Source organism: Abramis brama (assembly GCF_963993115.1).
Source record: "Abramis brama genome assembly, chromosome: 1".
Taxonomy (NCBI): Eukaryota; Metazoa; Chordata; class Actinopteri; order Cypriniformes; family Leuciscidae; genus Abramis; species Abramis brama.
Window position 1 is genome coordinate 66869402 of NC_139963.1, and position 15469 is coordinate 66884870.

Sequence of the window (15469 nt, forward strand, 5' to 3'; positions counted from 1 at the left end):
ATGAGTTGGTATATCCAAATCTCTTAAGTTTCTCGCTCTCCAGACTGGACAGGTGTGTTTCTTGTAGAAAAATAATCTGTGACTTATCCTTCTTTAATTTGGTCATTATCTTCTGACGCTTCACAGGATTATTTAGACCATTAACATTCAACGTCAGTATTTTAGTATTAAGCTCTACCATTTCTAATGAGTATGAGAGGCAATCCAACACTGAACATAAGGAACAAAACCAAAGAATAACAATTGAACTCTGAACAATGTGACTTCCAAAATAGAGATGTACTTATCCATCCCTTGTGGTCCCTGTTGGTGGGAGGAGGGTTTTGTGCCTCACTGTGGTGGGGGCCCTCCCTAGCTGTGAGAGAAAACCCACAAATACTAGAATTGTCCAACATTTTGTGCTTGCTGCAGAACACTCCCTCTTGTCGGTTCAACTGATCTATAAACTTAAGTCGTGAGTCATTATGTCTAATATGACCCAGATTTGTGCGTATCAGACTAATATACTTTAGTTCAAAAGTAATATTGTTTTTAACAAAAAAGATAATGATGATAATGATGATCGAGTTCACTCCGCGACGTAGCCTTTATCTTTTCATCCATTGCAGTTCTCTTGGTGTGAGTCTCGTCTGAACTCCGTCAGCCTCTCCCTTGCACGCTGAGCTGCGCTGTCTGGAGTGTTGGTGGTACGTTTCCATGGCAACGCTGCATTCAGTCGCTCCTCCGCTGCTGCGGCGGTGTTCGGTTTAGTCACCACCTCCACCCTGATTCCGCGTCGATTCAGGTCCCGTGCTGCCTCATCCGCTGTGCTGTATATCACCAGACCGGAATCCCAGTACACCCGCATCTTCGTGTAGGGTGTCTGGTACCGGATCCCCTTCTCCCTCAGAGCCGCTTTGATAGGTCCGTACATCTTGCGCCTCTCCATGACGTCCGTTGCATAGTCGTTATCAAAGTAAAGTCTTTTCCCGTTAATCTCGATCTTCTGTTGCCACGCTTTCCTCAGGACTAACTCTTTGACATGAAACTCCAAAAAGTTAACGATTATTGATCTCGGGGAAGAGGCAGCTGCTGGCTTTGGAATCAATGCTCTGTGTGCCCGCTGGACACGGAGCTCGAGATCCTCTGGCAGGGTCAGGTGGCTTTTAAACAACTCGTTAACAAACTCAGTGACAGATCTTCCTTCTTTTTCCTCCGGCACCCCGTAAATCCTAATATTATTTCTTCTTGAGCGGCTCTCGAGATCAACAACTTTGTCCCGCATCTGCGTGTTTTCTTTCACCACCGCCAGTAGCGTTTCTTTCATCTCCAAGCAGGCCGACTCCATTTCAGCTATTCGGGTTTGTGTCTCAGCTATGTTGGCGTTTTGGCTCTGAAGCTCCTGCAGAACTTCACCTTTAAACTGCGAAAGATCGTCTTTCAAAACTTTCTTCACGTCATTTTTAAATTCGTCCAGGTCCCGTCTCATTCCTTGTTTAAAATCTTTTAGCTCTGTACGAAGCATCGTTAGGGATTGAAGCAGAGCTTTCTGATCGGTGCTAGCTTCCCCTAGCATAGCGGTGTTAGCTTCACCTCCGTTATCGTCGTTTTCCTCGTGTTCAGTAGACTCGATCACTTCTGGGTTTTGTTGCGTATCACTCGCATTTTTATTCATCGTCTGACTCCTTAGCTTTTTTCCTCCTTTCATACTTAAATTAAAACGATCTCAGTGTTATTTATATTGACAGGAGGTACTTTGTCTAAACCGACTTGAGGAGCTCGCTATTATGCGTCCATCTTGTTGTAGCACCGCACCGGAAGTGAGAATATTTGTTTTTTATATAAATTACCTCATTTAAAAGAAGATAATTCAAGCTTCATGCCTGTGTGTCTGTATGCCTGTTTGACTGAGTATTCGCTGAGTTACAGTTCATTTTCGGACGTGTTTCAGAATGGTCTTTACTGACAGAGAGAAGGCAGAACTCGCATCATGTTTATTTTTCTTTATTTGGCAAAAAGCACAACACTTTGTTTTTATTGTGAGTATACACAAAAATAATACACATTTAACAGAATCGATTGATGTATGAAACTTGCTTGTAATATCAAAGTCCACAGAGCAAAATTAATTTCTTTTGAACTGAACTGAAAAAAAGCGAGCCTATCGCGACGGCGCGATTGTCGACCCCAGGGGGTTAACAAGGTAACTTAGATCAGCAGTTTAAGACATTAATTTTGTAAGCACATAACACAAGTAACACTTCTCTTTAAAAATACAAACAAGACTTTATTGATTATTCTAACACAGACTAAAACTAATATCTAACACAAACACACGCGCGCACACACGAGTTGCAGAAAGGAAGAGAGTGAGGAAAGAGTGAGTTTAAGAGTAAGATGATGAAATCCCAAGATTCTATGCACTTAATCACGTGGTGTGCTGGCGAATGAATGAAAGTCTTTGTTGAAGCTGGCTTTGCAGAAGAAACGTGGGCCGAAATCTTGTCACAAAACTTAACTTAGAACTGAGAAATAAGAAACTAAGAAAAGAAAGGAAATTGAGATGAGAGTAGTTAGATGGCTTGAATGAAGTTGTTGAACCCGTTCTTCTGATCTTGATTTGGGTTCTTTGTCTCTGCGCTTCTACATGGTTACTGTCTTTCTGTTCTCTTCTCCCTTCACGCACCTTTTCAACCTTGTTGAAAATTCTTTCACCGAGAGAGCGCGCAAACTTTGTTCGGGTCTAAGATTTTTAAACTCACATGTTTGTCCAGCATCCTAAGAGAACTGACCAATTAAGACACTGGCTTAATTTAGGAGGTGGCGTTCTCTTCATCTCTTATCATAAACCAAGCTTATCTGTGCTCTCCTTACTCTCTAAGCTCTAGCAGAGAGGAAAGAGGCCACAGTTTAGACATTATTACTATTATAAGAATACAGAACATTTCACACAGATTTCACTCAAGCCATCTTTTGAATTAAGAACATACGATCGTAGCGATAGGAAGCACGACACACTTTCAAGCATCTAATAGTTACAACAATTACATGAATTATATGGGATCTAAGCATATTAGACATGGCCACATATTGTAAAAACAACAGAATTATGTAGTTGCATGATGTTTGATTATAAGTCCATCGACAATTGTTCTGGGATAATTTTATGTATTTTTGTGAGTCAAAGTCTCAGTCTCTTTGGTTTGAAGTGATTTCAACACTGGGTCATTCATAGGTCTCCTTAAGGAGACTGGGGTCTGCTTTGTGTCTGTGTGGAGTCCAGCAGCTTCTCTGCTGTTATCTTGATCGAGCACAGAGCTTTAGCCATCTCTGAACCAATCAGTCTTTGGAACCAATCTAACATTGACACGTTCTTCCTTTAGTTGGGCTCATCTCTTTGAAGCCCGCATGGCCATAAAGTTCTTAGCTGGGGGTTTTCGTTGGTTAGCGTAGACTGGCTGGCGCCTGATTTTATGGCTCTGGATTGGTGATTTAAGTTCTGGAATGTTGAGTCCTGTGTGGAGTTATGTTTGAACAAAACACCTGGAAGCTTCATTTGTGTTTGATTCGCACTCAGTCGTTACACTAGTGTGGATCCTCTCATGTGATTTCAGATGTGATGAGTTACTGAATCTCTTGTCACAGTGTGAACACTTGTAAGGTTTTTCTCCAGTGTGAATTCTCTGGTGCTGTTTTAAACTGTCCGCTGTAGTAAAAGTCTTCTCACACTCAAAGCACATGTACTCTCTCACACCAGTGTGTGTTTTCTCATGTCTATGTAAATATTGGCGCTGTGAAAAACTCTTTCCACACACAGAACATGAATGCGGCTTCTCCTTCATATGAACTGTCAGGTGTTTCTTCAGGTTTGATGCACAGAGAAATGTTTTCCCGCACTGATCACATGAGAACGGCTTCTCTCCGGTGTGGATCCTCATGTGAACAATAAAGTGTGATGATTGACTGAAATCTTTCCCACATTTATCACACTTAAACGGTTTCTCTCCAGTGTGAACTCTCATGTGTAGCTTCAGTGTACTTTTAAAAGTAAAACTCTGTCCACACTGATCACACGTGTGCGGTTTCTCTCCAGTGTGGATCCTCTCATGTGTTTTCAGAGATGATGACACACTGAATCTCTTATCACAGTGTGAACACTTGTAAGGTTTTTCTCCAGTGTGAATTCTCTGGTGCTGTTTTAAACTGCCCGCTCTAGTAAAAGTCTTCTCACACTCAAAGCACATGTACTCTCTCACACCAGTGTGAGTTTTCTCATGTTTATGTAAATATTGCAGCAGTGAAAAACTCTTTCCACACACAGAACATGAATGCGGCTTCTCCTTCGTATGAACTGTCAAGTGTTTCTTCAGCTCTGATACACAGATAAATGTTTTGCCGCATTGATCACACGAGAACGGCTTCTCTCCGGTGTGGATCCTCATGTGTCCTTTAAGGTTTGAAGATTGACTGAAATCTTTCCCACACTGATCACACGAGAACGGCTTCTCTCCAGTGTGAACTCTCATGTGAACATCAAGACCATCTTTGGTTGTGAGACTCTTTCCACACTGAGTGCAGGTGAAAGATTTCTTGGCTCTTCTTTTCTTTAAAAATGTCTTTTTAGTCTTTGAGCGACTCAGAGGTTTTTCTCCAGGTTTGACATGATGTTCCTCCTTCACTTCACTCAGTTCTTCACACTCATCCTTCACTTCACTCAGTTCTTCTCTCTCCTCCTCCACTTCACTCAGTTCTTCTCTCTCCTCCTCCACTTCACTCAGTTCTTCACTCTCCTCCTCCACTTCACTCAGTTCTTCACTCTCCTCCTTCACTTCACTCAGTTCTTCACTCTCCTCCTTCACTTCACTCAGTTCTTCTCTCTCCTCCTCCTCTTCACTCAGTTCTTCACTCTCCTCCTCCACTTCACTCAGTTCTTCACTCTCCTCCTCCACTTCACTCAGTTCTTCACTCTCCTTGCTCTCTTCCATCAGGTCTGACATGAAAGAAAAATGTATTAAATAAAATTCAGTACATCAAAATAATACACTGAAAGAAATACAAATTGAAAGGACATGAAAGTGAGCCCTAAAGTAGGGTGACCATACGTCCTCTTTTTCCAGGTCATGTCCGGCCGGGATTTCGAGATCGCCCAAAATATCCGGGATTCGGCTTTTGCTTTCTACAGTCACCATTCATTATGTTTACATTATTACATTATTTGACACTGACACGTACATGCCATCTTTGCAGGTCATGCATTCTGCTTCACACGGATCCCGATCGAGACGAAAACACAGGAATTTTCTTAGCAATGTTAAAACGCACATCAACCGATCACTTGTTTAGCGTTCATGTAAACACTACATTCAGATTCACCAATCAGAATTAATTCAGTCCTATTGAATCAAAAGGTGTGCATGTAAACAAAATGAATGGCGACGAGAAAGCAAAAGCCGAATCCCGGATATTTTGGGCGATCTTGAAATCCCGGCCGGACATGACCTGGAAAAAGAGGACGTATGGTCACCCTACCTAAAGTAATAGTAGAAAGTAGACAACTGTTTTAAATATTATGATAATTTGCTGCCTTTTTATAAATTGATTATTTATCAGTTAAAATAGTATGTTGATAATCAATATAAAAATTTCTCAAACCTCCCTTTACTGACCATTTGTTGAAGAAAAACCAAGAACATTGTGTACCATTTCATAGTTGAACTGTTTATCTAAAAGTGATGAAGTGCTTGAATGTTTCTAACATGAATGTTCTTCAGCATCATGAATGAATGGAGAATAAACACCAACCTCTTTGTTCTTCAGGATCTTCAGTGTGTTTCATTCTGCAGGGTTCTGGATCACTCATGTTCTCACTGTCCTCTTTAATAAACTCAGTCTTTGCAGATTTCAGCTCTTCCTGATGCTCTGATGCTCGTCTTCACTTGTAGCTGATGGGAATTTACAGCATTTATTGGATAATTGATGTGGGAGGAGCTTCACTGACCATGTGACTGATGTGGGAGGAGCTTCGTTGATGATGCAATTGGTGTGGGAGGAGCTTCACTGATCTGCCCAAAATCAAAAATATATCAGTTACTGAGTTTGTTTTTATACTAACTGACACTTGAAAATTTCCTTGAACGAGGGATATTTTTCTTCCAATTATTTTTAAAACATTATCGAATCTGAATCCTGGGGGCTGTTCCATAAACCAAGATTAGAGTATAAGCCAGGCTTATTTCGGTTAGTCAGGCTTATTTTTGGAAGATTCGGTTTCATAAATCAAACTTAAAAAAGTTCAAACTCAGTTACCCCGGCAACTTATGCTGGGAAACTAGCCTGGTCCAGGGCAGGCTAACTGTCAGGCTAAGCCTCAGTTGTTACACAGATCCTCTAACACTGACCAATAGGAACACAATGATATTACCACTGACACTCTCTCATACCATTATTGGACTTTATTGACCACTATTAGTCCAAAAATAAATACACAGTATACAGAAAATCAACTTAAATAAGGCTACAATGATAAATTAGTCAATATAGACCTATATATATATATATATAGATAGAAAGATAGGCCTAAATACTATATATATATATATATATATATATACAGTGCTATGCATAAGTTTAGGCACCCATGCTAAAGTTGACTAAAAAGAGGAATAAAAAATCATCTTTTGGAAATTGAACTTAATGCCTTAATTTAAAAAATGAGGAAAAATCCAACCTTTAAGAACACCAATTTTCTTTGTGAATGAATAATGTATCGTAAATAAATAAATGTTCTTCCTTAAAATACAGGGTGCATAAGTTTGGACACCCCTATGTTAAATTCCCATAGAGGCAGGCAGATTTTTATTTTTAAGTTTTTTTATTTTTTTGGATACTATGCATCCTGATAAAGTTCCCTTGGCCTTTGGAATTAAAATAGCCCCACATCATCACATAGCCTTCACCATACCTTGAGATTGGCATGGTTTTATTTCAGTTAGCCTAATAGCTAGTTTGATTTGCATTGAGAGCACCCTGTATTTTAAGGAAGAACATTTATTTATTTACGATACATTATTCATTCACAAAGAAAATTGGTGTTCTTAAAGGTTGGATTTTTCCTATTTTTTTAAATTAAGGCATTAAGTTCAATTTCCAAAAGATGATTTTTTTATTCCTCTTTTTAGTCAACTTTAGCATGGGTGCCTAAACTTATGCATAGCACTGTATATATATATATACTACAGGTTTTCTTTTTTTACTGGCTGAATGTTTTGTGCCCAAGATTTAATTAGATTGTTTTAAAGATTTATGAATACATTTCTCTCTGGTTTTGTTTGGCAGCTGTAGTACATGTTTATGATTAGAAGAACATTAGAACACAATCTAAAAAAAGCTTTGTAAAGCATAAGTTAAAATCACAAAATTAAAAATAAATAATTACAAAAGCAAATTTTAAATTTTAACTGGTAAGATGAATCTGAGCTTAGTAATTGACAGTATATTAGCCTACATTTGATTTACCCCATTACAATAGTCCCTTTACAGTTATTGCTATCATAAAAATATACACACAGGTTTAAAATTCTAAATAAGGCACATCTAATGTCCAAATAACAAATATTTTAGTGTATATATATATATATATATATATATATATATATATATATATATATATATATATATATATATATGTACTTTATTATGTCTTTCAATTCAAACACATTTAACACAATTATACAAATTTACAGTTCCTTTAAAGACATCATATTTTCCCCCAATAAATATTCCTTATTTTTCCTTCTACTTTTTTTCTTTTGTGATAATACCCACCAACACATAGCCTAAAAACACACATGAATAGAACAATAACCAAAAAGTTCATAGACACTTTTACATATGATTTAAGGGGGATAAGACAAAAAACAATAAATAAATAGTAATAAAAATGTAACATTAACATATTTATATCAAACTCTTATAATGACACATAATTCCTAATAGTTATTCAAGTAATATTATTTGAATATCAAATATGCAATATTAAATAAGTAAATAAATAAAAGAACAAATTACTAGAAATAAAAGGGAGGGAGTGTTATATAAAAATGTAGTTAATAATATATATTCCTTTATTTTATGGAATATTCGTTGATTTTAGAGTTGCACATATCTTTTCAAAATGTATACATTTGCTCTTAATTTAATGTTATCCTCTCCATAATGTACTTTAGAAACTAAATCTACTCATTTAAAACTGGGGATTCTTGCTTTCCAAAAAAATATTGCATTAAAAGCTGTAATTCTCAGCATTCTAAATAAGTATACATCTTCTTTAATAAATAGCATAGGTCCTATACCCAAAACTATATTTTGTATATTTATATAGGCATTTAGTTTCTTAAAATAAACTTCCCTAAATTATAGGCTACTTCACTGAAGTACTTCTGTTTGCTTGAAGTTCAGTGCAACTTATCCAACATCCTAAAGATAAATTATTATAATTAGAAGATATTTCTAGTGTTATAAAATATCGCATATTAATTTTCCGAATTTTCCGATTTTAAGAATTATTGCGCTCCTATTTGGCGCGCATGCGCGCAGCAGCGCTCGTTCAATATGAAAATTAGCAGAAAAATGGATACATTTGCATGGCTTTCGAACATTTACAGATGGAGAATATAACTGTAAAATGTAAGTTTTGAACTGAGGGGGGGAAAAAACATGTCACAAACGCATAAAACAGCACAAAATATGTACACAGTTTTTGGGTCCCAATGACTTCCATAGTAGGAAAAAAATATACTATGGAAGTCATTGGGACCCAAAAACTGTCTGGTTACTGATATTCTTCTAAATATCTTCCTTTCTGTTCAGCATAAGAAAGAAATTCATACAGCTTTGAAACAACACGAGGGTGAGTATATGATGACAGAATTTTCATTTTAAAAGTGAACTTCTCCTTTAATCTCTTGATTTCTGATTTACTTAGTGGTACATTAACTTCTATTTGTGGATGATTAAATGCCTTCTTTGCCAACTACGAGAAAGTTTTTCATTATTACGAGATGTTAAGTCATTATTACGAAAAAAGTTTCTCATTCTTATGAGATATTTTCTCATAATGAGATACTAAGTCATAATTACGAGAAAGTTTCTCATTATAATGAGATACTAAGTCATAATTACGAGAAAGTTTCTCATTATAATGAGATACTAAGTCATTATTATGAGAAAGTTTCTCAATATAATGAGATACTAAGTCATTATTATGAGAAAGTTTCTCAATATAATGAGATATTAAGTCATTATGATGAGAAAGTTTCTCATTATTATGACGTACATAATTATATTTTTTTTACTCAACGTGGCGGAAACGGGCTTCCATATTCTCTCTTTAGCTGGATGTCATGGCGAGAGGTACGTTTTTATCTGCTCCTCAGAGAAGTGTGTAAATGTGCTGTATTGAGTGTTGTATAGGGATTTTCTGTATGTAATGAGTTTATTTGTTGTCTTTTCTGTACTGAGAGATCAACCATCTGGGTTATAAATGTTATAAGAGTATGTTTGATCGAAGTACGAATTTGAATAATGGCTGCTGTTGCACGTGCGGTATGCATGTGAGTTTAGAACGATATATTTTTCGCTAAAACATTTACAGTTGAATTTAATATGAGTTATACATTTGTAATTGTGTATGTTTAATGTTACGAGTAAAGTAATGTATTACAAGTAACGTGTTACATAATCAGATTATTTTTGATCTAACAAGTAATTAACAACAAGTAATGTACATAAGGTAATCAGATTACTTTGTGATGTTACGAGTAAAGAAATGCATTACAAGTAACGTGCATTACGAAATCAGATTACTTTTTGATCTAACAAGTAAAGTAATTAATTACAAGTTATGTGCATTACGTAATCAGATTACTTTTTGATGTTACGAGTAAAGAAACGCATTACAAGTAACGTGCATTATGAAATCAGATTACTTTTTGATCTAACAAGTAATGCATTACAAGTCACAACATACCTGTTAACAACAAGAACACCTCAATACATTTCAGCAAAGATGTGTCAATTACCTTGCTTTCTTTGTATTTATTTTTTAAGTTATCCCATTTTCTTTTGGCCTGCAAGGGAGTGACCTTCCCCAGCAGGTCCATTTTCTCCAGAATTCTCCTAAAAAAGGAGAAAAAGGAAAGACTTACAAAAAATATTAAGACAGGGGTGCAATCTTAACATTAGAAAATCACACAGCAGTACATGCATACAAAATACTCCAGACATTATATTCCTGGATCCTCAGGTTTGCTTAAAACGTTTGTAGACAAAGAAACTACAAAAAAACAACTAAGTGAAAGACTTTTTCCTTATCTAGTTGTCTCATTGCTGTGGGCATTGTATAGGGTGAGGGAATTCAACCATATATGTTTGATCCAGACTCTGAACTACTGACCCTAACTACTGTAGTGTAAAACAAAGTGGAAAGATATGGCTAGCATCCGTAGAGTCCATTCCCCGTGTTTACCTCAAAGCTAACGTTACATACAATAGCCGCATTAGTAGTTAGCTGCTGTTTGTTACACACAGTAGAGCAATAAAACCTCTTACCATTTCAATTTCAGGCAAGTCCCTGATTGTTAAAAATGGCCCCTTTTTCCAAACAGAGCTTCGAGGCCAACTTCGCCTAATATTGGGACAAATTTGTGAATGATTCCTGTGTAAAATGTTTAGCGCAGACACCTAACGTTAAGCCAGTTGAAAGTGTTGTTGGGACAGCGTCATTAAAAATGAATTTAATCCACTGGTCCCTGATAGTTTGGTCCGTTTTTGGTAGAGAAAACACATTTACATGTTGTTTCTGGCAGTCAACAACAGAGCAACTCACGTGTGCACTTTGTTTCTGCATCTTTCTCGACTGAACTGAATATGAGGGGGAGAGGGGCGGGCTTCCTGCAGCATAGGTCTGCGGTGTCCATATATGGTATATCCTGCCCCGTCATGACGTCAAGTCGGGGCAGAAATTAAAATCTCGTATTTGAGTGCGCGTGCACGTGGGCTATTTTACAAACCCTGAGGTAAACAAACGCTTCACTTTTAAATATCGGCTTCCCGGCCAGTGTATAATCGTTAGGCAATCAATATTCTCGTGGAAAAGTGAAAATTGCAGGTTATGACTCCTTTAATTAATTCAGTCGTCTGCTCCTCGGTCCCTGAAAAAAAAAAAAAAAAGAATTACAACAGGTTTTGCCTCAGACCACCTGATAAATTAAGCTGTACAGTTTTTTAGTTTAAGTTCAGGTTTTTAAAAAAAACACCCCTGGGATTTAACACTTGTTTTGCTAGCTATTTCGGGTAAATTAAATAATGTATTGCAGACACTGCAATGTTTTTCAGGTATTTTTATCTACCACATTTCAGCTGGATTTGTGCTGCAGTTTTATTTACTTGAATATACCCTCCTACTTGAAATTCACTGCAAAAAAGCTTTTCTTACTATGGAGGAACAGTTAAGAAGACTTCAAGAGGAGCACTTAATATTTTGTCTTGTTTCTAGTTCAAACATCTAACAATTCTTAAATCAAGAAGCATTTAGCCTACTAGACAAGTAAAACGTTTCTTGTTTTGGGGAAAAATAACTTAATTAGGTGAGTTTTTGCTTAAAACTAAACCTGCTAATGGGTTAAGCAAAAACTCACTTAATTGAGTAATTTATTTTCCCAAAACAATACAATAACTTTTGCTTGTCTAGTAAATGCTTCTTAATGTAATATTTTTATATATATTTGTACTAGAAACAAGACCAAAAAACTAAGCAAGAAATGCTTTTTGTTGATATTAAATTTATTATTTGCTTCATTTAACTCAGTTGATTGTTTTCCCACAGAGGGTGCAGTGCTTGGTCCATATTTATGCCTTTAACACTTGTTTCACTAGCTATTTTAATAAATTAAAACACAATACTTACATTTATAAGTGAATTCCTCAGCCACCACACTACTAACACCCACCATTTTCTTTTAATAAAATTGCGTCATCAGTGATCACTGGCGCGCTATGAATTCTGGAGAAGTGTAGGCCACGAAGTGTCCATTTTTGAATCCTTCGTTTAGTCCGAGAAACGAAGGGCGCATTTGGCGTCGCATTCGAATGACATTCCAAACTGTGAAAACAAACACAGATGTGCCACAATAAAAAAATAAATAAACAGACTTATTAAAAAAGGCTGTACATCAATTAAAAATGTACACAGATGTGCCTACACACACACAAAAAAAAAAACCTCTCTGTACAGTTCACAAATTCAAAATCTATCTGTACATACAGTACACAAATTTAATACAATAAAAAAATAAACAGACTTATTAAATAAGGCTATACTGTACACTTTATGCATTGTGTTATAAACACCTTAATATGGTGTTTGGCTACTGGACCTACTGATGATCAGTAACATTGAAAACAAAGCTTTTAAGGAGGTTGCAATGTGTTGAAGGAACTCCTCCAGGAATATTATAAACAGCATGCTGGAAACACTCCCAAATGGGAGCAGAAGGCTTTGGGTAGTTAATGTCATAGATGTAGAATATTTTGAAGCGTACATCCACTGCTTGAAGTATGATCTCCTTGTCAAATGCCTCCCCGTTGAAAATGATGAAAACTTAGGAGGAGTTCACTTTGTCCCCAAGCACCAAGATGTGTGGATCCTGGCTAATTAGGTAATGCACCATATTAGTTCCAACCTTAAAAGATAAATATACTTTAGTTGGTATATATAGTGACGAACATTCCAGCATTCAAGGAGCATGATAAAGTGCAAAGTACAGAGTTACTGAATCCTGTTGTGAGGAAAGCAGTTTCATGGTTAATGCAAATTGTGATTAACATAGTAGCCACATGGCAATTCTATGCTCCTTTACATGGTTTTACTGCAGCTATATGGAGAGAGAGAGTGAGAGCGAGCGAGCGAGTGAGCGAGCGAGAGAGCGAGAGAGAGAGAGAGAGAGTAAGAGGAAGGAGGAGATAAAGAGAGAGAGCCCCAAGAAAGAGACCCAGAGAAGAAGAGAGCCCGAGCATCAAAGAGGCAGAGCAACAGTTTCAATCTTCTTTTATCCTTTCCTGACCATGTGACTAAAACCCAGATGTGAGACATTCAAACTGACCAATCAGATAATTACAACTTCCCCCACTGTACTAAAGGTTTGACAATTCTTCGACCCCTATACAAACATGTTAGGAACTCCAAATGGTCCTTGTGGTGGAAAGAGGGGGTGGAAACAGTAAAGCAAATATCTTTGGTCGTTTAAAATATCTTGAATTTTATTTTCAACCCTACAATACTTAAGACAAACTGTCTAACGATAAGAACTGTCCAGGTTTGGCATATATTGTTTTTGTCAATTTTTCTGTTCTTGTGTTTCTATGTCTGTCTTCACTGGTTAACTTTTTCTTTTTCCTGTTATTCTAATTGTGGCTTGTTTTATATACCAATAATGTGTGAATCTGAGGAATCCTAAAAGCTGTAAAGGGATTTTTTTTTTTTAAGCCGAAACATTTGATTCATTTGGATTTGTGCAATTCACTTAAGTATTTGAACATTGAAATTTAGAACTTATTTGTTGTTATTAATACTGAACCATTTAATAGTTTGCCCAGTAGGCATTGTTACATGTGTTTGTTTTTGGACTTTTCATGTCCATTGTGTTCAGTTTCCCACCACTTCTTGTTCCCAGTTTCACCACCTTCATTAGTTCATTTGGTTCAGCTGTGTTGTGTTAGTCAGATCTCCATTCTCACCCTGTTTCTTACTATGGTTACTGTCGTCGAGTTAATTTACCCCAGCTGTGTCTCGTTTCCCTCATCTGTTCTCTGTGTATTTAAGCCATCTGTTTCGCCCTGGTCGTTGGCTTGCATTACATTTACTGTAAGTTATTGTTGACGTGTGGTGTTTCTCCTCGTGGATTCTCCTGTTGATGGTTCTATTAAAAGTCTCCTGGAGTTATCTCCATCTTGGTGCACTTTAATACAGCCACCATTTCGTAACAGGTATTTACGAGCACATCTTTTATTGACTGTCATAAATTTACTTTCCGTTTAATGTTTTAATTCAAATACATAAAGTTAGTTTTGTACAGTGTTGAATCAGAATGGGATAAATTGTAATGAAGATAATCTCACTCTCCCAGTGGCTTTTGATTCTCTGTCACAGTGTCTGGTTTGTGTATCTCGGGTGTCCACTAGAGGTCTCTTCCCCGTACTGTCACTACTACATAATGAACTGCATTTCCCACAATCCTTGTCTGGACTCATCACTGTTCATTGCACTCAGCTGTTTCCCATTCCCTTGTTAGTTTCTGTGTATATATACTGTGACCGTTTTGGCCCCAATTGGTGAGCAGTGCTGTTAACCTGTCCATGTTTTTCTGGATGAGAATAACAGTGTGTGTAATAATTATAATCATTTGTCCCTTCTCTTGTAGCTCCTGGAGAGAGATCCAGAGAGGACCTGGAGGTTCTGTTGAGCCCCAGAACAAGGAGGGAACGAAAGCTGAACAGTCCCCATCACCGGCCGTACATCCACATGGGTAAGAGAGCATGTTACAACAGCTGAACTGGTTTATTGTACGTGCACTTAAGAAGGTCTTGGCTTTGTTCGGTAGGCCACGATTTGGTAGCTGGTGCTCAAAGAAAGACTCTCCCTATAGCAAAAACCTCAGGCTAAATGTGCCTCGTTGAACATTCATAGGGAGGACATATGTACTTTATTGCAGGGCGATCTAGCTAAAACACCTTGATCTTTCTGTTTCTTTTAAGGATAGTCAATGTTTTTGCTGTGAATTGCTTGAATTTGATTTTGCTCTAGGGTTTCCCAGACCGGTGGAAGTTAAGGAATAGTATAGCCCAAACTGAAAATTATCCCATAATTTACTCTCAAGCCATCCTAGGTGTATTTGACTTTCTTATTTTAGCCAAAAACAATCAGAATTATATTAAATATCCTGGCTCTTTTCAAGTTTGTAATGGCATTGATTAGTTCTTCCGACAAGTGGCCATACACATTTGTGAGAAAGTCAAGTTCTGACAGAAGGATGACCTCTGACCCAAGGGTCATTTTTGGGTGGACTATTCCTTTAAGCTAATAATTAAATCATAAAACTATAAAATTAAGTAATTATTTACATTTTAAACATTTTATTTGTTTACCTGTATGTAATGTGACCATTAACCAACATCAGAAAGTATATGTGAAGTCGATGTGGTGTAAAATTATTGAAATGAACGGGAAATCCCTGCTATGAGCCAATATAGTAGGTAAATTGGGGTACAGTAAATACATGTTATAATTGAAATATAACAATGTTACAAAAGATTTGTATTTCAAATATGCTGTTCTTTTGAATTTCCCATTTCATAAATGAATACTGAAATATGACGGTTTCCGCAAAAACATTAAGCATCAAACCTTTTCTTGAGCATCAATTCATCATATTAA

At 36.9% G+C, this 15469-nt stretch overlaps 1 protein-coding gene across 4 annotated transcripts in view; it reads right to left on the reverse strand.

Moving 5' to 3' along the window:
* Positions 1 to 1987: 1987 nt before the first annotated feature.
* The window catches only part of LOC311078910 (uncharacterized protein), a 427873-nt gene continuing 414391 nt past the window's right edge, over positions 1988 to 15469 (reverse strand). For 2 of the 4 annotated variants that reach the window (XM_084107961.1, XM_084107960.1), the window contains exons 3-4: positions 5782 to 6041; positions 1988 to 4969 (exon numbers count right to left, since the gene is read on the reverse strand). In XM_084107961.1, the coding sequence (XP_083964087.1) occupies positions 3504 to 4969; positions 5782 to 5839 (1524 nt within the window). In that variant the 5' untranslated portion in view covers positions 5840 to 6041 and the 3' untranslated portion in view covers positions 1988 to 3503. Of the gene's footprint in view, positions 4970 to 5781; positions 6042 to 10058; positions 10238 to 15469 lie in introns of those variants that run through there. The other 2 variants (XM_084107962.1, XM_084107963.1) reach the window with 2 other exon arrangements.